Source organism: Vulpes lagopus, chromosome 15 (assembly GCF_018345385.1).
Source record: "Vulpes lagopus strain Blue_001 chromosome 15, ASM1834538v1, whole genome shotgun sequence".
Taxonomy (NCBI): domain Eukaryota; kingdom Metazoa; phylum Chordata; class Mammalia; order Carnivora; family Canidae; genus Vulpes; species Vulpes lagopus.
In genome coordinates, this window is record NC_054838.1 from 12,583,028 (window position 1) to 12,609,820 (window position 26,793).

General features: G+C 39.6%; 1 protein-coding gene and 1 long non-coding RNA gene across 3 annotated transcripts in view; both read right to left on the reverse strand.

Moving 5' to 3' along the window:
- The window catches only part of LOC121476476, a 51,120-nt gene that overhangs the window by 15,864 nt on the left and 8,463 nt on the right, over positions 1-26,793 (reverse strand). The gene's annotated exons all lie outside the window — the stretch shown is intronic.
- On the reverse strand, positions 23,722-24,660 carry LOC121476474 (39S ribosomal protein L48, mitochondrial). Its single transcript, XM_041730525.1, has one exon. It carries the CDS (start codon positions 24,598-24,600, stop codon positions 23,962-23,964), a length of 639 nt encoding a protein of 212 aa, XP_041586459.1. The 5' UTR covers positions 24,601-24,660; the 3' UTR covers positions 23,722-23,961.

The following is a 26,793-nucleotide window of genomic DNA, read 5'->3' on the forward strand; positions in this document are numbered from 1 at the left end:
AAGAGTATCAGAGGGAGACAACAATAGAGGAAATAAAAGAAAACATCAAACACTAAAATTAATGCCCTTAGAGAACTGAGAGAAAATACGGCATCCACAAAGCAAGGATAAGATGCCATTTAAAAACAAAGCAGGGCAGCAGCCCAGGTGGCTCAGTGGTTTAGCACAGCCTTTGGCCCAGGGCATGATCTTGGAGACCCCTGATCAAGTCCCACGTCCGGCTCCCTGCATGGAGCCTGCTTCTCCCTCTGCCTGTGTCTCTGCCTCTCTCTCTCTTTGTGTCTCTCATGAATAAATAAATAAAATCTTTCAAAAAAAAATTTTTTTTTGTTAACTTTTATTTATTTATGATAGTCACAGAGAGAGAGAGAGAGGCAGAGACATAGGCAGAGGGAGAAGCAGGCTCCATGCACTGGGAGCCCGACATGGGATTCGATCCTGGGTCTCCAGGATCGCGCCCTGGGCCAAAGGCAGGTGCTAAACCGCTGCGCCACCCAGGGATCCCTCTTTCAAAAAAATTAATAAATAAAAACAAAGCAAAACAAAACCAGGACTGGAGGGAAAGGACAGTCAGAGAATAGGATAGAACTTTAAATAATAACAATAGTAGAAATTTAAAAATTCAGTACAAGAGTAGAAGACAAAGTTAAGAAAATCTCCCAAGAAAAAAGTATAGGAAAGATATGAAGAATATTACATTAGTTCAAGTGAACCAACAACTGAATCAAGAGTTCTAGAAAGAAAAAGCAGAGAAAATGAAGGGAAGGGGATGACAAAAATAAGACTATACATTAAAAAAAGAATATATGTAATAATTTCTCAAAACTGAAGGAAATGTGTTTTCAGGTTGAAAGAGCCCATTGTGTTGAATTCATTCCACACAGTCGATGAAAAGAGACCCTGTTCCAAAATGTATCAACATGAAATTTCAGAACATTAGGAAGAAAGGGAAGATCTCAAACCTTCCAGAGAGGAGGAAAAAAAAAACAAAACAAAACATGTTAGTGTTAGCAGTTCAACAACAAGGTAGAAAGCTAAACAGCAAAGAAGCAATGTCTTTAAAATTTCGAGTGAAAATAATTTTCAACCTGTAATCCTATACCCAGACTTTCATTCAAGAGTACTGCTAAAACAGAGGCATTTTCAGACATGCAAGTTCTCAAAAAAATTTACCTTTCATGAACTTTTTCTCCGGAAGCTATTGCAGGATGAGCTCCACCAAACCAAGTACATAAAACCAAAAGGTAAATATGAGATCTTGCAAACAAGGAATCCAACAAAAGAGAAGAAATTCCTAAAGTGATGTAAAAGGGAAATCTTGGGATGACAGTTGGACAGCTGACCTAGAGAGCAGCAATAGGGTCAGACCTATGCTGGACGATGGAAAGTTCCAGAAGATATATCTGGGAGGAGAAAAAAAAAACCCATAAAATTGATGAAGTGAAAGATTTATAATTCTGTTAGAGGGCTTGGGTGGAAATTAGTAATTGCTGTATGTAACTGAAGCTTAAAAAAAGACAACCAGTAATCTAAGGGAAAACAGAATTATTGTATAAGATACAAAGTGAACAGCTCACCTATGAACAGTATTTCCATAGGCATAATAATGCAAACACTGAAAATGAGTTTAACCAAAATTGTGATATAATCATAATGGGAGAATGGTTGTAGGTGAAGGGTGTGTGTTGTAGATGGTGGTATAAGAAAACAAAATCCTACTCTCTGTAATAGGAACTCAGGAGATAATATTTAAACTGAAAAGTCAAGGGGGAAAAAACAGAATAAGCACTACAAGAAATAGCTAAAAGGTGTGAGTATAGTTGGCTCTGTAGAGCATAGGTGAGGAGTGGGCAAGGGGACTGCCATTTTGTTTTGTTGCTGTTGTTAAAAGCTTTGTATTTGATCTTTTTATACTACATGCTTGTATATTTTGAAAAAGAGTGAGGAAATACAAACAGAAAATTAGAGTAGAAAAAAAACAGATGAAGTCAGAAGTAATATTAGATCTAGTACACATCATTGCTAAAGATAGGCTGAAAATTTGGTTCTGGGCTTTTTAGCAGACAGCACAAAGTGGGAAATGTAATCATTTATACAGTTTCACCATGTCCAAGAGATAAAAACAAACTACTTACTCAGGAGAAATACATCTATTCCTAGTACTGAGATCTGAGACACACTTTTCCTATCTGTCCGCCTAAAGGGGTTATCATGTGACATAGTGAACCACATCCTCATCAACTTGCCTCCAATAAACGCAACAAAAATTTTCATTGAGCTATTTCTTATGATGCTTCTTGACATAGGTTAATGACAAAATGCCAGTGCAGACTCCAGTAAACACAATTCTGTGAAGAGATAAAAATCTGTTCACTTCAGAGAGGTAGTGAAACATAGTGGCTCGTGTGTGGACCTGGGTTCCAAATCTGTCTCTTAACAAAGTTACTTAACTACTCTGCACTCAGTTCTCTCTACTATAAAATAGGTCTAAATATGATAATTTTGTAGGATTCTTTAAGGATTAAATAAGTTTATGCTTATGAAACTCTTAAAGCAATGCCTGACATGTATAAGCCCTCAAAGAAAAAGATAGTTTTTATTCAGAGAAATGTTTTAAAAATGCATCGAGGGATCCCTGGGTGGCGCAGCGGTTTAGCGCCTGCCTTTGGCCCAGGGCGCGATCCTGGAGACCCGGGATCGAATCCCACGTCGGGCTCCCGGTGCATGGAGCCTGCTTCTCCCTCTGCCTGTGTCTCTGCCTCTCTCTCTCTCTCTCTCTCTCTGTGACTATTATAAAAAAAAATAATAATAATTAAATAAAAATAAATAAATAAATAAAAATGCATCGAGTGGGGATCCCTGGGTGGCTCAGCGGTTTGGCGCCTGCCTTTGGCCCAGGGCGTGATCCTGTAGTCCCGGGATCCAGTCCCGCGTCGGGCTCTCCGCATGGAGCCTGCCTCTCCCTCTGCCTGTGACTCTGCCTCTCTCTCTCTCTCTCTCTCTCTCTCTATGTCTATCATAAATAAATAAAATCTTAAAAAAAAATGCATCGAGTGTGATAAGAGTATACTAAGCAAAACACCATGATATTGGTGAAGGGATAGATATGCTGGTTAATGAAATAGTATACAGAAATAGATCCCCACAAGTAGAGCCAACTGATTTTTGACAAATGCGCAAAACATTCAATAGAGGAAATAGTCAAAAAAATGAACTTTAAACTTCACACCTTATACAAAAATTAACTCAAAAATGGATCATAGATTTAAATGTAACATGTCAAACTCTAAAACTTTAGATAGAAACAAAGGAGAAAATCTGCAGAACCTAAGGCGAGGTGAAGATTTCTTAGATACTCAGAGTATACTCAGAGAAAATGTGATAAATTGGACTTCACCAAACTTAAAAATGTTTGCTCTGCCCTATTAAGAGCAAACCTGTTAGGGCACTTGGGTGGCAGAGTAGGTTAAACAACCGAATGAATCTTGGTTTCTCAGGATCATGAGATCAGGACTCACATCAGACTTTGTGCTCAATGCAGAGTCTGCTTGGACTTTCTTTCTCCCTCTTTGTCTGCACCTCCTCACACTCCCCCCCACACTGCAATCTCACTCTCTCAAATAAATAAATAAATCTTAAAAAGGAATAAAAGAGCAAACCTCTTAAAAAGACCCTGTTAAGAGGATGAAAAGACATGACACAGACTGGGAGAAAGTAGTTACCAACCAAAACGAGTTGCAGAAGGTAGTACAAATCAAACATCTGTAAAGGACCATAAAGAACTCTCAAAAATCAACAGTAAGAAAACAATCCACTTGGAAAATGGGCAAAAGAAATATAAAGACAGGGATCCCTGGGTGGCACAGCGGTTTGGCGCCTGCCTTTGGCCCAGGGCGCGATCCCGGAGACCCCGGATCGAATCCCACGTCGGGCTCCCGGTGCATGGAGCCTGCTTCTCCCTCTGCCTGTGTCTCTGCCTCTCTCTCTCTCTCTCTCTCTGTGACTATCATAAATAATAAATTAAAAAAATTAAAAAAAAATGGGATCCCTGGGTGGCGCAGCGGTTTGGCGCCTGCCTTTGGCCCAGGGCGCGATCCTGGGGACCCGGGATCGAGTCCCACGTCGGGCTCCCAGTGCATGGAGCCTGCTTCTCCCTCAGCCTATGTCTCTGCCTCTCTCTCTGTGTGTGTGACTATCATAAATAAATAAAATTAAAAAAAAAAAAAGAAATATAAAGACATTTCTGGAAAGACGACATACAGTGGTAAGTAAAAATATATTCAACATCATTAGCCATTAGGGAAATGCAAATTAAAACCATGATGAGATTTCACTATACATCTATAAGAATGGCTAAAATAAACTATAGTGACAAAACCAAATGCTGGCAGGGAAATCGCTCTATCACATATGGCTGGTTGTAATGTAAAATAGTACAATATAGTATGGCAATATCTTAAAAAAACTGAACATACTTATGGCATTACTCAGCAATCAATGTTCACACACAGGTATGCACGCACACACACATGCGCACATACACAAGTGCATATAAAACTGTGAAATCTCAATCTGAATAAAGTTTATTGAGTGCATCAAGGTCAATTTCCTGGACTTGATATTACATTGTTGTAGAAGATGGTGCCACTGGGGGAAACTGGGGGAAGAATATACTGTGCTGGCAATTTCCTGTTAATCTATTATTATTTCAAACTAAAGTTAAAAAGGAAAAAATAACTGCTATGAAAAGTGTTAGGTAAATCTTATCAATATGGGAATTAAAGTTATCGTCATTTAGCAAGCTCTTAATAGATTATATAAAAGGTTAATTTAAATATTTGAAGGGTTGGTCGAAATTGTAAAAATTCATCTAAGAATAGTGCTTCTATCAAAATACAGTGAAGGGAGAGGTGTGTGAGGAAGGGTGTATGGAGGCAGGGTGTTTCTGTAGGTACTCAGTTTCAAGAAGGCAAGTAGCATATTTCCAAGAGTCCACACAATGTGACACTTCTTACCACAGCCCTGTGTCTGGCCCTCGGTTTTTCAGCTCAAAAAAACTGATTTTCTTGCAGACTGAGCATGGGTTCCCCATTAACTGAGCTCATAAGACGGATGTGCTGTGAGTGTCGATCTCAACCACACTCGGATGTACCAGAATAGCCAAATTTCTCTCTCTTCTTTTTAATTTTTAATTTTTATTTATTCATTTGACAAAGCGAGAGGGCACAAGCATGGGCAGTGGCAGGCAGAGGGAGAGGCAGAAGCAGACTCCCCACTGAGCAGGGAGCCTGATGAGGGACTCAATCCCAGGACCCTGAGATCATGATCTGAGCTGAAGGCAAACACTTAACCGACTGAGCCACCCAGGTGCCCCTCTCTCTGTTCTTTAAATCAATTTACTTTGATTTAAAGTAGGAACTCCCTTCCTATGAGCTGGAGGAAATTCAATCTAAGTAATTCTTTGTAAAGGCATCGCTGGTCTGGTGACTGCACAGATACTCACTACTGTGGTCTGAAGGGTACTCCCCAAAATGCTGTGGCTTTTTTTTTTTAAGATTGTATTTATTTGTTCATCAGAGATGTAGAGAGTGAGAGAGAGGCAGAGACATAGGCAGAGGGAGAAGCAGGCTCCTCAAGGGGAGCCCGATGTGGGACTCATCCCGGTACTTCGGGACCATGCCCTGAGCTGAAGGCAGATGCTCAACTACTGAGCCACCCAGGCACCCCTGACTGTGGCTTTTGTGATACTTGAGACTCTGCAGTCTTCAGTGCCTAGACAGCAGTGTCTCTGAGTACTCCATGCAGCTTTTTCCCTGAGGTTTTGCACCATCTCAGGCTCTGAAATCTCCCCCTCTCTTGCCTCAGGGAAGCTCCCAGAGAATCCTCTAATTTCTCTAATATCCTTTCTCTCCCAGTCCTCCAGGATATCCCACATCATCTGATCAATCAGTTTAGCTTTTCCAGAAGGTGGGAAAAATCCCTAACTTGAAGCTGCTTTGATTTTTGGTCCTGCAAAAATACCCATGGTAATTACAAAGCCTCACTACTTTCTGAAACGTGGGGGGAAATATAGGGAGAACAAAATGAAATTAACATTTTAACAAATCATTCCGCCAAAACTACATCGAACTGGAAATGCCATTTAATTGCTTTGCAAGAAGCAATGACTATCACAGCAACAGGTCACATCCACGTGGCTAGCCCATTCTGTTCTCTTTAACACAAATATTCAAGATTTTAATTAGACCGTTGCTTGATGACCCTAAAATCAGAATCAGGGAATTTAGAACAACTCAACATTTAAAGGGGTCAGGCTGAATGAATGAATGAATGAATGAATGAATAAGTGGGTCAGACAGTCGCAGTCTGATATATCAATCTCATGGTAGGAATACTCACATCATGCTAAGGGAGTTGGAAACACTGGAAGTTCATTGGCTATAGTCCCCTGGGTCCACGTTCACTTTGAGAATGTCCTTGCCAATGGAGTTGCAATATTCAGAGGCATTTGGCCAGGACTATCTCTCCCAGGAGAGCACTTGGATGAACACCACCACCATTTGTCCTAGAGACTGTCCTTTTTCTATGCTTCCACAACTGACCACCTCTTTCATCAAATAACAGGCCAGTCCTGCTGACCTAGGATTCATGTCTCTTTGGGATGATTTTGCATAGATCTGTTCCAATCAGTTGCACAGGGACTTTAAATTGAACTCTCAAAGAGCCATATAATTTCTTTGTTCTTGAGTTACTCTTTCTGTACTTGCCACATGCTGATAATGGTATATATAAAACTAATTATATTAGAAGATTTTCAATGTGGGGTTCTTTTTTTTTTAAGATTTTATTTATTTATTCATGAGAGAGAGAGAGAGGGAGAGAGAGAGAGAGAGAGAGAGAGAGAGAGAGGCCGAGACACAGGCAAAGGGAGAAGCAGGCTCAATGCAGGGAGCCTGATGTGGGACTCCATCCTGGGACTCTGGGATCACGCCCTGAACCGAAGGCAGATGCTCAACCGCTGAGCCACCCAGGGGTCCCTCAACGTGGGATTCTAAATACATAAACATTTGAAATAATTATCTTTAAAAGTTTTAAAAAATAATTATACTTTTAAAAATTAAATCATTTTAACCACTGAAGAATAATTGTTAGTATGCATGATGATGGGTGAAATCTGCTAGATACAAATGATAAAATAATAATGACACTGAAGTCAGATTTTCAAGTGTTGAGTGCATACGGTTAAGTATTGACTTTTAACGTTCCTAGGTATTTATGTTTTAGTGGGTAACAATATCTTTTTGGATTATTGTATGTATGCTGTGTTGAGATAGCTAAAACCTCAGATATATCAATAATCTAGTATAGGACAAGCAAGTCCATGACATTTCCTCCCCCTCTTTGCAGAGAAACAATGGATGTTCTAATGAAAGTATTGTAGTCTGAATTTGAAAGTGCTTAAAAGCAAACTTTGTGGTAATTCTTCACCTATATTCTCTGTGTGTATATTAAGAATTATTACCCTATTTTCTACTTTATAGAAGAATAAGAAAATATAATTAATAGTAATAGCAACAATAATATAGAATTCAAGGTCATTTTTCCTATAAAAAGTTTAAGTTATATCACCCATAGCAGCAAGAATAAAATTCAGACTAAGCTTGCTCTCTCAAACTGTTTAGTTACCTTGTGTTCTCTAGTAACTTCTGCTTGCTTTTTATTTCTCTTTTCAATCTTATTTTTCTTCTCTAATTTTCTGAAAATGGCACAAGCAGAGTACTCATCATTACTAATGAGATCTTCCCAATTTTAATCATTTCATTATGTCCAATAAAGCAAGAAAAAAACACCAGCAAACCGACCTCATGAATGATTTTGTAATAACTTTATCAAGATAGATAGATATGCCATTAACATATTAGGGCTTCTGAGTAATTCCAGTATAATTTTAGGCTTCCAAAGGCAGTATATGAGAAAATGAAGTTTTTTTAAAGTTCAGTTCAACTGGTTTGGGGGTAAAATAGCATAATGTTTCTATCAAGTTGTGCTGTTTTATTTTGATTTGATTCCTTGACTATTTATGAAACACATGAATGTTTATGAAATACATGAATATATTTACTTTGAGCTTTGCTTTCCTCCAACTCATGCTTAATGACCCTTTTTTATTTATGTGAACCTGAAATAATAATAATAAGCTAGTTGTGTTCAGCTCTGTCCTTTGAGATGAAGAGATGCAGTCATAGCCGCAGAGGGAAGTCATATGGTCTCCATTGCTCTCAGCATGATTACAAGTAATGACTGTGCTCAGAATCTTGTTCAGATGATCATTTCACCTAAGATACACTTTTGTCAAATACAGAACACCAGGCATTAGGGCAAGATGAGGCTTAGAAGAGTTAACATGTTTTGTTTGCTAAGACAAGAATAGATCCGGTTCCATGTATTACTCTTGTCTACTGGCTCCATCCTATTGCAATTGGAGCATCAGAACAGAGACTCTCCTCTTGTCCTCTGGCTCTGGCCAGAGCTCCAGTCTTGCGCACACGCTGTGACACTCACTTGGCCAGGAGGGGCGAAGGGCACAGGGAGAGCTGCTGACTGTTGCCACGTTGTATGAGGTGACAGGAATATCTCTTCAGGTTTAATTTTCACTGCAGGAAATTTTAAGATCAGATTACTGCACATAATGGGGCTCACTCTAAGAGGCTAGATTTAGAAGCCTTCTAGCCCACTTATCAAAATGCTTATGGTTCCCATTTAACCGCGGATGAAACAATAATAAATAGTGAGCAAAGGAAGTTAATTCACATCCGGAGGATTGTACTAAGTCAAACAACAAAAGTTGTGCAGATCCCAGGCAATGAGGTTCATATTAAAATTCACAGCGACCCACAGGCACATTTCATCAAAAGACTTGAGAGGTTGTAATGTATCTTTTTCATCAATGACTATCATGAGTCCAGCTGAAAAACAAATAGTAATCATGAACATCAGGGTTGCTTTATTTTAATCAGTATTTTTCTTTTAAGCAGCATAGCAGATCTAGGGACCTATCAGATAATGTCCACAGAAGAGTATCAAAACATTATTTCCTATAAAGAAATGTATCATTTTATAGCAAGTATCTTCTAAAGAAATCTTTTTAATTGATCTTTAATCAGTTAGGCTGAGTGTGAGGGAAAGCAGGTCAAAATAAAGTTATTATGCAGTCTTAATATTTTTATTTTTTTTAATTTATTTTTTTGTCTTAATATTTTTAAACTTTGTTTTATATTTGGGAATTTTTAATTTATGTGTGGTTTATAATAGATCTATGTGATATGTATACCCAGTGGCATACTGGTAAGTCAACCCTTCAAATAGGTAAAGTCTTGATTTACAGCCTTTGACAATTTCTACAATCTAAATACTCCCACTGTGGTCAGTTTCAAGCTACCGACGTGATGCCACTGAATGTGAAGCTGGGAAGAGATGTGCAAATGTGGCTCTAGTGAGTCAGTACAAACAAGCTCTAACTCCCTGCTGTATCTACACATAGGAGTAAGTGTACATGTAAATATACAGACATATATAAAGATATGGGTGCACACAAGCACATACCCCTGTGTGTATGGGTGTGTATACAACACACACACACAAGAAAGCTATGGAGTAGAGAGGAAGACCGAAGCCAGTGTTACTTGGAAATCCCACCCTTACACATCTCTAGTTATGTGACTTTGGGCAAATCACTTTTCTGTTCCCCTTTTTCCTCTTTTGCATTATGAACCTAATAATTGTACCACTTAAAAGGTATGCTATGAAGATTAAATAAATTAATATATGTAAACTATTAACAACAGTAAAACGTAAGTGCTATATAAGTATCAGCTATTACTATTGCTGTTGCTATTGATATTACCTCTATTTAACTCTGTGTGCATGTATATGTGTGTAGACACGTGTAATTTGTCAGGATCTTGCCCACCTTAAGTAGCTGTCACCGTCCTGCATCTCCTTCTCCACTTCCCAGCCTCTGTGCCATCTCTCCCCTCCTCTAATTTGCAGGTTTAGGTTAGCCTTATAGGGATTAAACTCTGTTCTCTGGAATCAGCAAATCTTTAGACTTGAGGAAGGGGCTGTTCCGTTACGGGGCATTAAGTATGTTGTCATGTCTTTGTGTCCTCTCCATCAGTCCTGGAAAGGTCCAGTAAGTGGAGCATTGCCCTCGGTGTTTAGCTACCTTCTTTCATCCCCAGAGCCTTTGAGCTCATCTGACTGCCTCTCTTTCTATTGCTTTCTGACTGGTATCTTTTCCTAATCCTTGCTTTAAGTGTGTACCTGGATCTCTGGACCTCAACTCCTGGGTTTTGACCTCATGACCTTACTTTGGTGTGAAACCCCAACTGATGATCTTGTTTTCAACCTTCCCTATTTCTTATCTGTTTTTACTGCAATTCCAATTCTGTTGATCTGGGATTTCTCTAACTATGATGGTCACTCAGCCTGGGTTTTCTAGATAGTGTCAATTTTAAATATTCTGTCCTGTTTACTCTAGTGCTTTGTTATTACCAAGTACATTGCCTGGAGAATTTTTTTTATAAATAAATTAATTTTTATTGGTGTTCAATTTACCAACATACAGGAAAACACCCAGTGCTCATCCTGTCGTGTCCCCCTCAGTGCCCGTCACCCATTCCCCGCCACCCTCCGCCCTCCTCCCCTTCCACCACCCCTAGTTCGTTTTCCAGAGTTAGGAGTCTTTATGTTCTGTCTCCCTTCCTGATATTTCCCACACATTTCTTCGCCTGGAGAATTTTTGATGACAGAAAGAACTACAAAACCCCATACTCAAAATGTTTTTTTTTTTTTAATTAAGAAAAATCATGGTTTGTCTAACCTTTAATTTCCAATACTGAAGTGATCACTATTTTTTAAATTATTTATTTGTTTATTCATGAGAGAAACACAGAGAGAAAAAGAGAGAGAGAGGCAGAGACATAGGCAGGGGGAGAAGTAGGCTCTTTGCAGGGAGCCCAGTGTGGGATTCGATCCCAGACTCCGGAATCATGCCCTGAGCCAAAGACAAACGCTTACTTTTTTTTTTTTTATAATTTTTTTATTTATTTATGATAGTCACAGAGAGAGAGAGAGAGGCAGAGACACAGGCAGAGGGAGAAGCAGGCTCCATGCACCGGGAGCCTGATGTGGGATTCGATCCCGGGTCTCCAGGATCGCGCCCTGGGCCAAAGGCAGGCGCCAAACCGCTGCGCCACCCAGGGATCCCGACAAACGCTTACTTAACTGTTGAGCCACCTAGGCATCCCTAGACTTTTTTTTTTTTTTTTAAAGATTTTATTTATTTATTTGAGAAAGAGAGAGACAGAGACAGAGAGCGAGCATGTATGAGTGTGAGGGAGGGGCAAAGCAGAGGAAGAAGCAGGCTTCCCACTGAGCAGAGAGCCCAAGACAGGGCTTGATCCCAGGACCCTGGGATCATGACTTGAGCCAAAGGCAGACATTTAATCAACTGGGCCACCCAGGGACCCCAAGAAGTGACCACTAGTCTTAATGGCCAATCCCAAACCATGGTCCAGGTCCTACTACTCTTTCGGACAGTAACATTTTGCATGACGTAAATGATTTGGAAAGAAGGCACAGTTAGTTCACAGGAGGACCCAAAATCTTTCTTGCCCCAGATTTCAAATAATGGCAGAAATGACACATATTCTGTTCTCAGTTTTTTTTTTTTAAAGATTTTATTTATTTATTCATGAGAGACAGGGAGAGAGGCAGAGACACAGGCAGAGGGAGAAGCAGACCCCTGCAGGGAGCTCAATGTGGGACTTGATCCCGGAACTCTGGGATCAAGCCCTGAGCCAAAGGCAGACGCTCAACCGCTGAGCCACCCAGGCATCCTTCTGTTCTCATTTAAAAAATTATTTACTCTGTTTGTGTGTACATACTGTAATCATCTGATATTTGTTGTCTGAATGTAATGGAGGCAAACAACTTGACTGTTTTCCTCCATTCCACCTCTTAGTGACCACATGTGTATTAGCAGCTGTCTCTAATGCTGGCATGCCTTGGTAAACTCCTCTGTAAATCAAAAAGTGGCTAAATTTCTGCGAAATCTAAAATCAGTGGTTGGAGCTTGGTTACCCCACCATTTCCCACTGATTCAAACTCTTGACGACAGCTTTCCTGCCTTGCCAGGCATTCAAAGGCAAATTCTTGAAAATATTCCCTCTAAGAAAACTGCAAAATTCACATTTCCACTGAAGCTGTAAATAACAATTATTTCTCAAAATCTATGTCTTCTACTGAAAGGGAGAAGAAGCATTGTAGCATCATTTGGTGATGGTGGTATGGTAGTGGGGCTGGGATGTGTAGGTCATAGGGGAAGGTCATAGCCAAAAGTCCTTTTTTCTTTAGAAACTCCCATGCCAGCAAATCTTGGGTCCCTCTCTTTTTAGAAATGACTCACTCTAGCAGTTTAAATGGAACTCCTTCTTTTCTACTTATTCCCCTATATTAAAAGAGAAAAAAGAGTAGGGTTAGATGGGGTACTGAGTTGTCTGTCAGGAAGCACAGATTTTAAAACAGCTTTCTTACCTATTTTCTTGATGAATCCATAAGGGGTCTATAGATGGAATTCAGGGTGTCAGTGAATTTGGAAGGGAAACAAATTATATCATTGCTAATTGAAAGTTAGTATTTCATTCAGTACCTCCCCAACTTCAGCCCTGTTACTTCTTCCTATTTGTAAGCCTGAATGTGCTATGTAGTCCTTCAATTATTACTACATATTACTATGTAATATAAGAAACCGGAGCGTTAGTAGTACTTATGTCTTTTCACTAATAGAACCAGACATTTTCTTATTGCTTTTATGTTTGTTGCTGATATCTCAAAATATCACAACCATTCATCACTACTTCAAAATTATGGTAGTTTACAGATTTGCTGCTATATCTTATAATGTGTTAATAAAGAAGCATATATATTACAGATCACATATTTGTTTTTTAGTATTCTGATAACTACATTTCAATAGAATTGGTTTCCTTTGGATTTTCATGTATTCTATTTTTAACAAACATCTTCATTGAGATATAATTCATATACCATAAAATTTACCCATTTAAAATGTACAATTCAATAGCTTTACTGTAGTCATACAACTGTGCAACCATTATTATAATCTAAGTTTAGAACTTTTTATCACCACAAGACAAAACCCATACTCATTAGCAATCATTCTCCATTCTCCTATCCCGTAGCCCCCAGCCCCAAACAACCACTAATCTATTTTCTGGCTTTATAAATTTGCCTATTCCAGACCTTTCATATAAATGGCATCATACAATATGTGGTCTTTTGAGACTGGCTTCTTTCACTTAATGTCATGTTTTTAAGGTTCATCTGAGTTGTATCACATATCAGAATTTCATTTCTTTCTACTGTCAAAAAATATTCCCTTGCAATGGATGGACCATGTCTTGTTTATTTGTACTGATGGAGATTTAGGTTGTTCCAACTTTTTAGCTATTCTGAATAATGCTGCTTTAAGGATTTATGTACAAATGTTTGTGTAGATGGATGTTTTAATTTATAATGGGTTTATACCTAGAATTGTAGGGTCATACGGTAATTTCATGTTTAACCTTTTGAAGAATTACCAGACTGTTTTCCAAAGTGGTTGTACTATTTTATACCACCAGTAGTGTTTGTGAGTTCTAATTTCTCAATATCTTTCCTATCTCGTTATTGTGTAGCTTCATATAAAGTGGTATCTCATTGTGGTTTTGATTTGCATTTCCTAATGACTAATAATGCTTAGCATTTTTTCATGTGGCTATCGTGGTGTCTAATGGGGTGTTTCTTGATCAGATGGCCCCCCCAAATGTGGGAAAACAATAGAACAGTGAAAGGATTACTCTGAGGCAGAACAAAGGAGACAGAAGTTTATTGAACATACCACAGAGAAGTGGTAGGCACCACAGGAGAGGAGAAGCTGTCTGCAATGAAGCGGTAGGTGGGGGCTGTTTTTAAAGGAGGGAAGTGAGGAAGTATGGGGACATCCAGAATTCTCTCTTTTTTGGTTAACTGTGTCTGGTCATAAGTAACCCACTGGTTAGTTAAGGCCTATGGATATCCCGACGTGGGTGGCCTAATGGCCCTTTACTACATTCCATGGTTCAAGCCTGTTTACCTGAAAGCAGGCTCCACACTTATGGGCCATTTGTATTTCTTCTTTGAAGAAATATCTATTCAAATCCCTTGCCCATTCTTGAATTGGATCATTTGCCTTTCATTATTGAGCTATAAGAGTTCTTTATATATTCTGGATACAAGTCCTCTATCATATGTATAATTTGGAAATATTTTTTCTCATTCTGTGGGTTGCCTTTTCACTGACTTGATGGTATTATTTGCAGCACAGAATTTTTAAATTTTGAAGTAGTACCATTTACCTTTTCTCTTTGTTCCTTGTGCTTTTGTTGTCATATCTAAGAAACCACTGCCTAGGTAACGATTGTACAACTCCATGAATATGGCAATAACTATTGAATTATACATTTTAAATGAGTGAATTATAGAATATGTGACTTAATCTAAGTGAGACACCTTTAAAAAATAGCAAAAGAGGGATCCCTGGGTGGCGCAGCGGTTTGGCGCCTGCCTTTGGCCCAGGGCGCGATCCGGGAGACCCTGGATCGAATCCCGCGTCGGGCTCCCGGTGCATGGAGCCTGCTTCTCCCTCTGCCTGTGTCTCTGCCTCTCTCTCTCTCTGTAACTATCATAAAAAAAATATATATATATATATATATTTAAAAAAATAGCAAAAGAAAAGAAGACGTAGACTGAGAAAAATCTAGACCTTCATGTCACTGTTTGGTCATCTCTGTACATAACCAAATAAATCTTCTTTATTGTTTAAAAATAAATAAGTGGGGCACCTGGCTGGCTTGGTTGGGAGAGCATTTGACTCTTGATCTCTAAGGTTGTGAGTTTAAGCTCCATGGAGGATGTAGAGATTATAAAAAATTTTTTTTTTTGGCTGGGGGCAGCCCCAGTGGCTTAGTGGTTTAGCGCCGCCTTCCGCCCAGGGCATGATCCTGGAGTCCTGGGATCGAGTCTCACGTCAGGCTCCCTGCATGGAGCCTGCTCTTCTCCCTCTGCCTGTTTCTCTCTCTCTCTCTCTCTCTCTCTCTCCCTCTCTGCATGTCTCTAATAAATAAATAAAAACTCTTAAAAATTTTTTTTAAATCAATAAATCAGATCCTAAAGTTAGACCATGATAATGGTTGCACAACTCTGTAAATATACTAAAACTGTATATACTTTAAAATGGATGAATTTTATGGTATATAGATTATATACCATATTATATAGATTATATAGCTTTTTTTTAAAAAATATTTTATTTATTTATTTATGAGAGACACACACAGAGAGACAGAGAGAGAGAGAGAGGCAGAGACACAGGCAGAGGGAGAGGCAGGCTCCATCCATGCAGGGAGCCCGATGTGGGACTCGATCCCGGGTCTCCAGGATCGTGCCCTGGGCCAAAGGCAGGCGCTAAACCGCTGAGCCACCCAGGGATCCCTATATAGCTGCTTTAAAAAGGAAGAAGTCATTCCCTAATCTACAGGCATACTCATGTTTATTCATGTTTTCTTCTAAGAATTGTATTGTTTTATTCCTACATCTTGGTTTTTGATCCATTTTGAGTTAATTTTTGTTTATGGTGTAAGGAAGGAGTCTGACTCCACATACTTCATTTTATGTTCTTAAAAAAAAAAACCAGCAGACTTTATTTATTTATTTATTTATTTATTTATTTATTTATTTATTTTAGAGGGAGAGAACGAGAGCATGAGCAGAGAGAAGGGAAGAAGGAGTGAGAGGGAGAGTTACAAGCAGACTACCCACTGAGCATGGAGCCCCCAGGGCTCTATCTCATGACCTGAGGTCACTACCAGAGGGAAATCAAGAGTTGGGCATTCAACCAACTGAGCCTCCCAGGTGCCCTTCATTTTATGCTCTTAAGAACATTATTTTGAGAGGGAGTCCATAGGCTTCACCAGACTAACAAGGTGATTCACGGTACAGAAAAAAATAAGGAATCTTCATATTAGAAATTGAATAATATTCTTACTTCTCTGGGCCTCAATTCCCTCTTGGAAAATTCATGGCTGGGATTAAATTGGGAAGCCCCTTCCAGTTCTGTGCCTTTTATTGTGCATACATATGGGTAAAGATCAATGATTCTTTTTTTAAGAAAGTACCAGTTGTTGGGGGTGCCTGTGTGGCTCAGTCAGTTAAGCATCTGCCTTCAGCTCTGGTTGTGTGATCTCTGGGTCCTGGGATTGAGCCCTGAGTCCATCTGGCTCCCTGCTCTGTGGGAAGCCTGCTTCTCCCTCTCCTCTGCCCCTCCCTCCTACATGCGCATGTGCTCTCTCTCTCAAATAAAAATTTTAAGAAAAAAAAAATACCAGTTGCTTCCAAGTATTTTTTTGTAAAGGAAGCCATGCTCTGGCAATCATGAGAGGGCTCAGCCAGAGCTTTATGAAGTGTTTTAAGGGGTAGAGGTGACACAATAGGGGAAGGAAATGTTTTCTATTGAAAAGCAGTCAATTGCCTTCAACAAGTCGCCAACAAACTGGGAAAAGATTTTTTTCCCTCTGGTTTCAGCTGAATGCCAGCTTTTGGAAGGTAAATAGAGCAGGCTAGATGAAAGGGTAATAGACACCCCCAAATGAGGGAGGGCATTGTTTGCACAAAGTTAGGGGGAGGAGAGATGCCAAGCATGCAACTGAGCCACTGGCACTAAAGTCATCAAAGAGGAAGAAAAATCAGGAAAATACATCCAATCTTTACTTTTATAATGATGAAGGTAATTTTATAATTGTTGCTCCATATTATTTACTTTTTCTTAAATTTTAAACACGGTATAGAAGGTGTTACATATTACTTGGGTCTCTTTCAAAATTAATCAAATGAATGTGAAAAAAATAATTTGCATTTTCAAAGGCTTTCACACTGAATTCTATTAGCTATTGGATCATTGTCTGTATGACCAATAATTTTCCCTGGAATCTATTTCTATACAATGGAACTACTGATAATAATAATTACAAAAAGGAGGCAACCCATTTAAAAAAGTTCCATTAAATATGGAGTTTAAAAAAGACTATGGGGGGAGGGGTCCTGGGTGGCTCAGCTGGTTAAACTTCTGCCTACAGCTCAGGTCATGATCCCAGGGTCCTGGGATCAAGCCCCGCATCGGGCTCCTGCTTTGCAAGGAGCTTGCTTTAACCTCTCCCTCTGCCTGCCACTCCTTCGGCTTGTGTTTTCTCTGTCAAATAAATAAATAAAATCTTTATTTTTTAAATTTTATTTATTTATTCATGAGAGACACAGAAAAAGACATAGGCAGAGGGAGAAGCAGACTCCATGCAGAGAGCCTGATGCGGGACTCGATCCTGGGACTCCAGGATCATGCCCTGGGCCCAAGGCAGGCGCCAAAACCACTGAGCCATCCAGGGATCCCAATAAATAAAATCTTAAAAAAAAAAAAAAAAGACAATGGGGATATTTGCAGAAGGGCTAGCATATTCTTCTGAGGCTTGTAAATGACGCTGATGCATAGGCAATGCTAACTTGTCTCATATTTTTGCAAATTCTGCATGTCATCCGTTGACATCCTTTTAAATCGACAATATCCTGTATGAAGGACGGGGAGAAAATCCTTAGAGCCTCCAAAGGCAGGACTTGCACTTTTCCTCCTCTCCCCAGCCCTTTTTCCTTGGACTTTTCCCCTTTTCCAAGAAGTACCAACAGTGTGGGGAAGAGGAAGAGTGCAGGCAGAGAGGCAGCAGGGTCAGGGCCTGAAGCCCCGCCAGCTAGTCAAAGGTCACCGCGGAAGGGACTGTCTGTGAGAGGACAAGGAAGCTGAACTTCTGGTGAGCCAGCTGAACTGGACGGGGGCCAATCTATCTCCTTCCTGGGCCTGCCTGGAGCTCTCCAAGGCTCCCTGCCGCCCTGCGTCAAAACAAAAATACTCTGTAGAAATAGGGTCTACTTTCACCTTTTTAGGTGAGCAGACTGAGCCAGGTTGCAGCAGGGGTTCAAGGGACAGAGGACAGAAAGGACCAAACTGCTATTTGCTCTGTCAGGAACTTGCAGGCTTATTTGGAAAGACTGAAACTAAATAAAGACTTCTTATGAGCATAGGACTAGAGTTGTGAAATTTGGTCAAAGGGTTTTATGCAAGGACGCCTACATACATACATACATACATACATACATATATATGCACAGACACTCTCATGGTGATAGGGAAAAGTAAAGAAAAATGCAATCATTTAGTTAGGAAAGAAAGCTATTGTTTTTCATAAATTTTTAACATTTCTATGCCAGCTATTTTCTTTGTATACTGGAACACGGGAATTATACTCCCAAGTTTTTGCCCCTCTCCTCAAAATGAAAGGGAAGTCAAATTTTTTTCACAGAAGTAAAAAGCACTTCAAAGAAAAAGAGCATGAAACCAATATTAGATGACTTATTATAAAACCATCTTCCACTTTAATTTGTTTTTTTCTTCAGGTTTTCTAAGAAGGAAAATTGATGTCTACCTAGATTTGTTAGTTCCCTTTTTTGCTTTCACAAAATCTTTTTTCAAACATTTACTTCCGGGGGGAGAGGGGGAGTACTATTTTATCATTCTGTGAAAATCCGATTATAATGCATCAGGTATCAGTTGTTAGTAAGGTAACACGTGTAAAACTGAAAAAGACATTTATGTCCAGAAATAATGGGCCTTTGCTCTTTATGGGTGTCGGTGATCTCAGCCTATATTCTGGAAATATGTTTTGAACTGTAAGTGATAACCGAGTTCTCCTGAGGACATGATGTTTTCTAAATGCCTGTCTGGTTTACTTTTTCATGGAAGGAATAATCCTGAGGCCTGGGTCCAACAGGGAAGAATGTTACCAAATGTGGCCTGAGACAACAGGGCTGGATGGAGAGTCCCAATTTTCCTCATCCTGTTTGCAAGGAGACCAGGTCATGGCACCAAAGACAACCTTGTGTATTTGTGAGCCAGGCAAATGCAGAGAAGTAAGTGGTGAAGCTGAGATCAGGTGAGTGAAGACCTGAACGCAGTGAGGTGGGTGGAGAAGGTCAAGGGTAGTGTTTCAGTTCTGAAGCCACAAATGGGAAGTGGTGCCAGAGCACCTCTTTTACGTCAGCTGTTGAGAGAGGTTCTATTGCTTGGAGTAGACACCCACCACTCCAGGCTAACCACTGAAAATCAATGGGTACACAAGACATATTTGTATTCACTCTTTTAAATCCTTCCGTTTCATCTCAGGGCTGTCAAAGTTTTTTATCCTTTCATTCTTCCTTCCATGGGTTCCGGTTTTTAAACTCCATTCTCTACGGTTCTAGGTTCCTTTGAATAAAACCTTTTTGGTTTTGTTTTAAGAGCTTTGTGAAGGCGAGCACTTTTGCCTTTTTTCCCCCTTTGTTCATGTAGTCTAGCCTGGAAACCAGGACTTTATGTTGGCCTAGATTTCCCAGGTCTCTAATCAACTCTGCGTAAAGTGAAATAGCTTGCCAATGGGCATAATAATAATAATAATAAAATAATAGTGAGTACAGAACTAAGAAATGAGATTCAAAAATAAGAAGGAAAGTGATAGAGTCATAGGCTTTCTTGCAAAAATACCCACTCTGGCCAACTTAGAAGCACCCTTACCAATCAGTTAATACCATCTCTCCATGTGGAGAAAAGCAAAACCATTGGGAAATACTGCCTTCAAGTGTAAAGTTTGCTTTGTGTATTACCTTCTGGTTAAATTCCCATATATAAACAAACCTTTGAAAACCCATGATGAAAACAATGGCTGCCACTAGTAAGATTTCCAAGGGTCCTTTGAAAACATAGAGTAGATTTGTTTTTCTGGCACAACTACTTCAGAGAAGTTCACGCATGGTCATTTTATATCTCCTATATTTGCATTCTTGTTTGCTAAACGTAAGTCTTGTCAACGGGTTATTTTAAAAGTACTTTTTAAAGTTACCCACACCCTGAACAGCAGAACTGCTGTGTGTATATACAAATGCTCTGGAAAGGCACAAGTCAGGTATTGGGTGTAGGCACAGGACAAACCGCATGGTCTGCCTTGGCAGCCGTGTCCTCACCTGCAAGCTGCCCACACACACTCCCTTCCAAACGGTGCCCTTCTGATGCCAATTGGCTGGCGGAGCTACTCTGGGAGGAAGGCCTATGGGAGGGGAAGGGGGAGAAGGTGATGTGGATAAATATTTTATAAACTAAACTTTAAGCTTAAAATTTGATATATTCTTTCAAACAATTCACACCGTAAGTCCCATCCCTTAAAAACCTTGGACACTGAAGAGTTAAAAGGGTATGGAAGCTGGTGTAGCCTGGGGCTGTCATCCAAGGCCAGCAGAAAAGGCAGCAGGAAGGGTTTGGTTCTGGCTAGGCTACAGACAGGCCATCTGGATGCAGGGAAGGCCTAGAATGCCAGAAGCAGCTTTTCTTTTTGGTGTTAGGCTTCATTAAGTTCAGCCTGGGGAGAGTCTTTTTGGTTTAAGACCCAAACTGAGAGTCTTCTTTGAGTAGGGATTTGATATTTTGAATTTTATGTAGCAAACACCCATTACATATAGTCTTTGGTAACGAAAGTCACAAAAACATTGTACAAGAGTAAGCATATTTTTAAAGAACGTAGACCAGACTCCTAGATTTATAAATACACAGAAACGATGTGTAGTCTTTAAATAATTTTGCTAGGAATAGATAAATCTGAATAGGTTGTATGAAGAAAAATTGTTTTTTATAGTCTCCCAGTCTGTGACTCTCATAAAGACTTATTTTATTGTTTTTCCTATAGTTCACCTGAAAAAGCAGCTTTACCCCACTGGAATTGCTTTTAGGTCTTTAAAATTACTTCCTTTCTTCATTTTTGTTTTGTATTTAATTATATTACATTTGGCATAAAGCTGGCATGGGCCAGTTATAATTCCTTTCACAGGAAATTTTCTTTAGTAAAATTGAAAAAAGAAAAAATGCTGCAGGGAAATTATAGCAACTTCCTACTCTATATCACTCATGAACATACACTCTTTTTGGAAACCACCCTCTTTAATTTAAAAGATATGATCTATTTTTCCCTAGCTATAGTAGTCAGCTTTAGATTTGTATGTGTTATTCTTAACAATTAAAGGAAAAGGTGAATGTAAATTCACTTGGACAAAACAAAACAGGAAAGAGAATATTATCCTTAAGAGAATTCTTACCTTAAGGAAGAGAAAATGCACGTATCTTTCTGGGCGGGAAGGGGGGTGGGGTGCACTTTTTTTCTCTCCAAGGCATTAATTGCCACCTAGCAGCGGAGAAGGGAATTGCACACTAACTCTGGACTTCAACTCTAGAAAACATGTTTGTTTTTTTTTTTAAGACTTTATTGATTAGAAAGAGAGAGAATGGGGGGGGGGGCGGCAGAGGAACAAGCAGACTCCCTGGCTTAATCCCAGGACCTTGAGATCATGACCTGAGCCACCCAGGCACCCCTAAAAAACATTGGTTTTAAAGGGCATGTTACTTTTTTTTCTTTTTAAGATTTTATTTGCGAGAGAGAGAGAAAGCATGAATGAAAGAAAGAGAGAGAGAACATGAGCAGGGGAAGAGGCAGAGGGAGAAGCAGACTTCCCACTGAGCAGGGAGCCTGATACAGGGCTTGATCCCAGGGCCCTGGGATCACGACCTGAGTTGAAGGCAGAAGCTTAACCAATGGAGCCACCCAGGTGAAGGGCATGTTACTTTTATCATGACCAATATATTTTTTTTTCATGACCAATATTTAAAGAATTATTTGCCTACTGGTAGATTAGGGATTGAATTTTTTTCTCTCTTGTCATGAAGGAAGAAAAATAAATTTAACAAATGAAAAATTTTGGCTTATTTATAAGAATGCTCTTTCCATCATAAAATGTCTTGCTGGGACGCTTAGGTGATTCAGTGGTTAAGCATCTGCCTTCCAGCCCAGGGGGTGATCCTAGAGTCCCAGGATGGAGTCCCACGTCGGGCTCCCTGCATGGAGCCTGCTTCTCCCTCTGCCTGTGTCTCTGCCTCTCTCTCTCTGTGTGTCTCTCGTGAATAAATAAATAAATAACCTTAAAAAAAAAAAAAACAAATAAAATGTCTTGCTTTTTTGTTTCTCAATGGTTACCCTTGCCACCTCAGCAATAGGCCAAAGGAAAAGAAATGCTGAAGTCACCCTGACACTAAAAAATGCTGGCTTTGGCTTATTAAAGGAAGAAATGTCTGTTTTTAATACAGAAAGTGGTTTCCCAAATAATCTCGGGGTGGATTTCTATAAAAACAAGATCAAAATGGATTTTATTTTGCTAGGACAATAAGGGGTCATTTATTTTGAAAATCATAAGATATCGTCCTATAAAGGATGAAATAATTTCCAGACCAAATGATTATTCAAAACTGTTTAAGAAGGACATCCTTATTTCAAACTTTACTAACCACGTGTTTACTTTTATAGCAGTCAGCCATACTGAATGCCAAAGTTTTAAAGGAGTCTCTTATTGTGTTTCATAGATCTTGGCAGCTAAATAATAATAACTTACTTCTCCAAAGAAGACCTACAGATGGCCAACAGACATATGAAAAGATGCTCAATATCACTCATCATCAGGGAATTGCAAATTAAAACCACAAAGAGAGGGATCCCTGGGTGGCGCAGCGGTTTGGCGCCTGCCTTTGGCCCAGGGCGCAATCCTGGAGACCCGGGATCGAATCCCCCGTCGGGCTCCCGGTGCATGGAGCCTGCTTCTCCCTCTGCCTGTGTCTCTGCCTCTCTCTCTCTCTCTCTCTCTCTGTGACTATCATAAATAAAAATTAAAATAAAATAAAATAAAATAAAATAAAATAAAACCACAAAGAGATTATCACCTCACACTTGTCAGAAAGGCTAAAATCAAAAACACAAGAATTAACAACTGTTGGTGAGGATGTGGAAAAAAAAGGAAACTTGTACACTGCTGGTGGGAATGCAAACTGGTGCAGCCACTGTAGAAGACAGTTTGGAAGTTCCTCAAAACATTAAATACAGAACTACCCTATAATACAGCAAAAAATTGCACTACTGGGTATTTATCCAAAAAATACAAAAACATGAATTCAAAGGGATACATTCACTCCTATGTTTACTGCAGTATTATTTACAATAGCCAAACCATGGAAACCCAGTTCCATTGGACCCAAGTGTCCATTGACTGATGAATGAATGGAGATGTGGTATAGATATACAGTGAAATATTACTCAACCATCAAAAAGAATGAAACCTTACCATTTGCAACATGAACGGAGCTAAAGAGTATAATACTAAGCAAAATAAGTCAGTCAGTAAAAGATAAATATATATAATTTCACCCATATGTAGAATTTAAAAAACAAATGAGCAAAGAAAAGAGACAAACTTAGACTTTTAAAAAGATTTTATTTATTTGAGAGAGAGTGAGCGAGCGAGAGAGAATGAGTGAGAGAGGGGCAGAGGGAGAGGGAGAAGCAGACTCCTCACTGAGCAGGGAGCCCAACTCGAGGCTCAATCCCAGGACCCCAGGATCATGACCTGAGCCAAAGGCAGACACTTAACTGACTGAGCCACCCAGGTACCCCTAGACTCTTTTTTTTTTTTCAGCTACAGATTTTTATTAGATGAAGGATGTCTTCGGTTAGCTCAAAGGAAAGTGGTGACAATTGGCAAGCACTCCTCCATACAAGAAAGGAAGCATTCTTGGCTAATGGGGATGGGTAGTTATGATATCTAAAGGTCAGTGTCTTCTGCTTAACTTTGACCACCCAGGAAGATCTTCCCCTTGGCACTCAACATCACCAGTCCTGACATGAAAGGGTCTGCAATGAGCTAGTTCAACTTGGCCAACAGTTCTTCCAGTTCTGGCCGAGCTTTGAATCTTCCCTTGAAGTCTTCTTCAGTGTGCTCCTTCACTGACAATCTGACTCCTTCAGGAAGATTGCTTTGGATTATTTCCAAGAAAATCTCTGCAAATGTAGCACTCAGACCACTGATCTGAACCACTCGTTCATGAGTGGTAAGAACTGAGTCCAGGAGCATTTTGTTACCTTGGTCCTGCAGCCGCAACACTTCCATGGTTTTGGTGGGCATTGCATAACTTTCCTCAACTTTAATGGATAGATGGTTGCAGAGGTGGTGAACATATTGGGCATAACTCTCTGCTAGGGCCATGTCGTATGCAGTCAGGTGAATGTTTAAAACTCCATATTCATAATCTGTCCCCAAATTAATGGGTCTCACTTCTACTTTTCCCTTCTTCTTCTTGGGCTCCTGTGCTTTAACTAGGTGCTTGTATCTTCCAATGCCATGGGTAGGCTTTGACTTGTAGTGCCGACTGGTATTCAGCAGAATGCCACCTGCAGAACAGATGGGATTTTCTCCTGAAGTCCTGAGCCTTAAGAGAAAAAAGGCTTGCTTAAAAATGGTATCGGTCCTCAGACACAGCATCTTTCCCAGAGCTCCGTTCATCCTTTGTTGCTGCCGCCGGGAACCGTTTAAGTTGAACTAGACTCTTTTTTTTAAATAACTAAGCCTTATACCCAACATTGTACTTGAACTCACAACCCCTAGATCAAGAGTTGCATGTTCTACCAACTGAGCCAGCCAACCAAGAAATAGACTCTTAACTATAGAGAACAAACTGATGGTTACCAAAGGGGAGGGGAGTAGGGGAGCTGGGTAAATTAGGTGATAGGGATTAAAGAGTAGATCTCTTGTGAAAAATAAGTTACACTTTTAGCCAGGAACTTTTTTTCAGCTTGTTACCTTTTGAAGTCCTCCTAAATATTTAATTTTGCTTGAATCTCTTTTGAAAATGTTTATTTTATTTATTTAAGATTTTATTCATTTATTCATAGAGACATACAGAGAGAGAGAGAGAGGCAGAAACACAGGCAGAGAGAGAAGGAGGCTCCATGCAGGGAGCCTGACTTGGGACTCGATCCTGGGTCTCCAGGATCATGCCCTGGACTGAAGGTAGTGCTAAACCGTTGAGCCACCTGGGCTGCCCCATATTATTGCTATTTTATAGGTTTAAGCAACCACAACAAAACAAAGGTTCAGAGAGGTGAAATAAAGCATTGAAGGTCTCAGAATTTATAAATAGCTAAGCTCAAATACAAAGCCAGTTCTGTCTTTATATTGGAGTGCCCAGTTCAATTCTTGGAACTCTTGTATCTGCTTTTCAGGCTATGGCTCTAAATATCTTCCCTAGGATGACTCCCAATTTTATTTTATTTTAGATTTTATTTTTAAGTAATCTCTACACCCAATGTAGGGCTCCAACACACAACCCCAAGATCAAGAGTCACATGCTCTATCAAGTGAGTCAGCTAGGCGCCCTAGTGACTCCCAGTTTTAAATCTGCAGCCTCCATCTCTCCAGTGAACTCCAACTCATATGCCAACAAACTTAACTCCACTCAGATGTGTAACAGACATCCCAAAGTTGAAATATACCATACTGCATCATCATCTTTCCCCCCAAAACCTGCTCCTCCTATCTCTTCTTCCTTGCACTTCATCGCAACTCCATTCTTCCATTTGCTCAGGTCAATAACGTCAGCCATTTCTAAACCTCTTCTTTTACAAGCTACATCCAATCCACTAGCAAAGTACTGTTGGCTCTGCCTTCAACATATATGCAGAATCCAATTACTTCCTACCATGTCAGCATTACAACTCTGGTCTAAGCCATTATTGTCTCTCATTTGGATTACTGTAAGAGCCTTGATCTTGTTAGCCTGCTTGACCCCCTATAATCTGTTCTCAACACAAGGGTCAGGATAATATCTTTTAAATGTCAGTCATGGGGCATCTGGCTGGCTCAGTTGGAAGAGCTTTGACCCTTGGTCATGAATTTGAGCCCCACAGTAGGTGTAGAGATTACTTAGAAATAAACTTAAAAAAATAAAATGTTAGTCATGATATTTCTGTATTCAAAACCCTCTAGTAGCTTTTTATGTCTCTCAAAATCTTTACTGTAATCTGAAAGCCCTATACTGTCTGTAATCTCTATCCCATTTTCTCTCTGATTTCATCTCCTATTCTTCCTCTGGAATTTTTGTCTGTTTACTGAGGTATTTTTAGTATCTTAGTGAAAATGCTTAGCATTTAGTAAGATCAACACATATTTATTGAATGAATGAAAAATATCTGACTCCAGAAATTTTCATTTTCATCATTCTCTTCTATGTGTATATAGGTGACTCTGCGAGTTGAAGGTGATTGGCTGGACTTGGAGAGGCTCTTCTGTCAAAGCTTCACTGGTGGACCAACAGAAGAGACATTTGGTCTCTTGGGGTGTTAATGGTTTTCAGTTCCTCTAAGTATATGATGTAGGGACTTTGCTCAGGGTGCACCCTAATTTTTAACCAATAGTTGCAAAATTGATCAACAAGGGTATTTAGTAAAAAGCACAGACCAGAAAAGTAGCCTACTTCTCTAATTTAAAGGCGATTGTTAGTTTAAGATTTTTTTAGAACTAAATGAAAATAAATTCTAATAAGAGCCAAGTTGAAATTTTCCCATGGACATGTAACATTCATTGTTACCCAACTATCTAGATGACATTCTGTAATAATTGCTTCATTTCTTGAAAAAAAATATTTCTAAACAACTCAAGTATGCCAATGGCTTTTGTACAGGCCTCACTTTTGGTAAT

Coding starts and splice junctions, on each gene's coding strand:
- LOC121476474 (XM_041730525.1), bottom strand. CDS start 24,600: ATGAACGGAGCTCTGGGAAAGATGCTGTGTCTGAGGACCGATACCATT.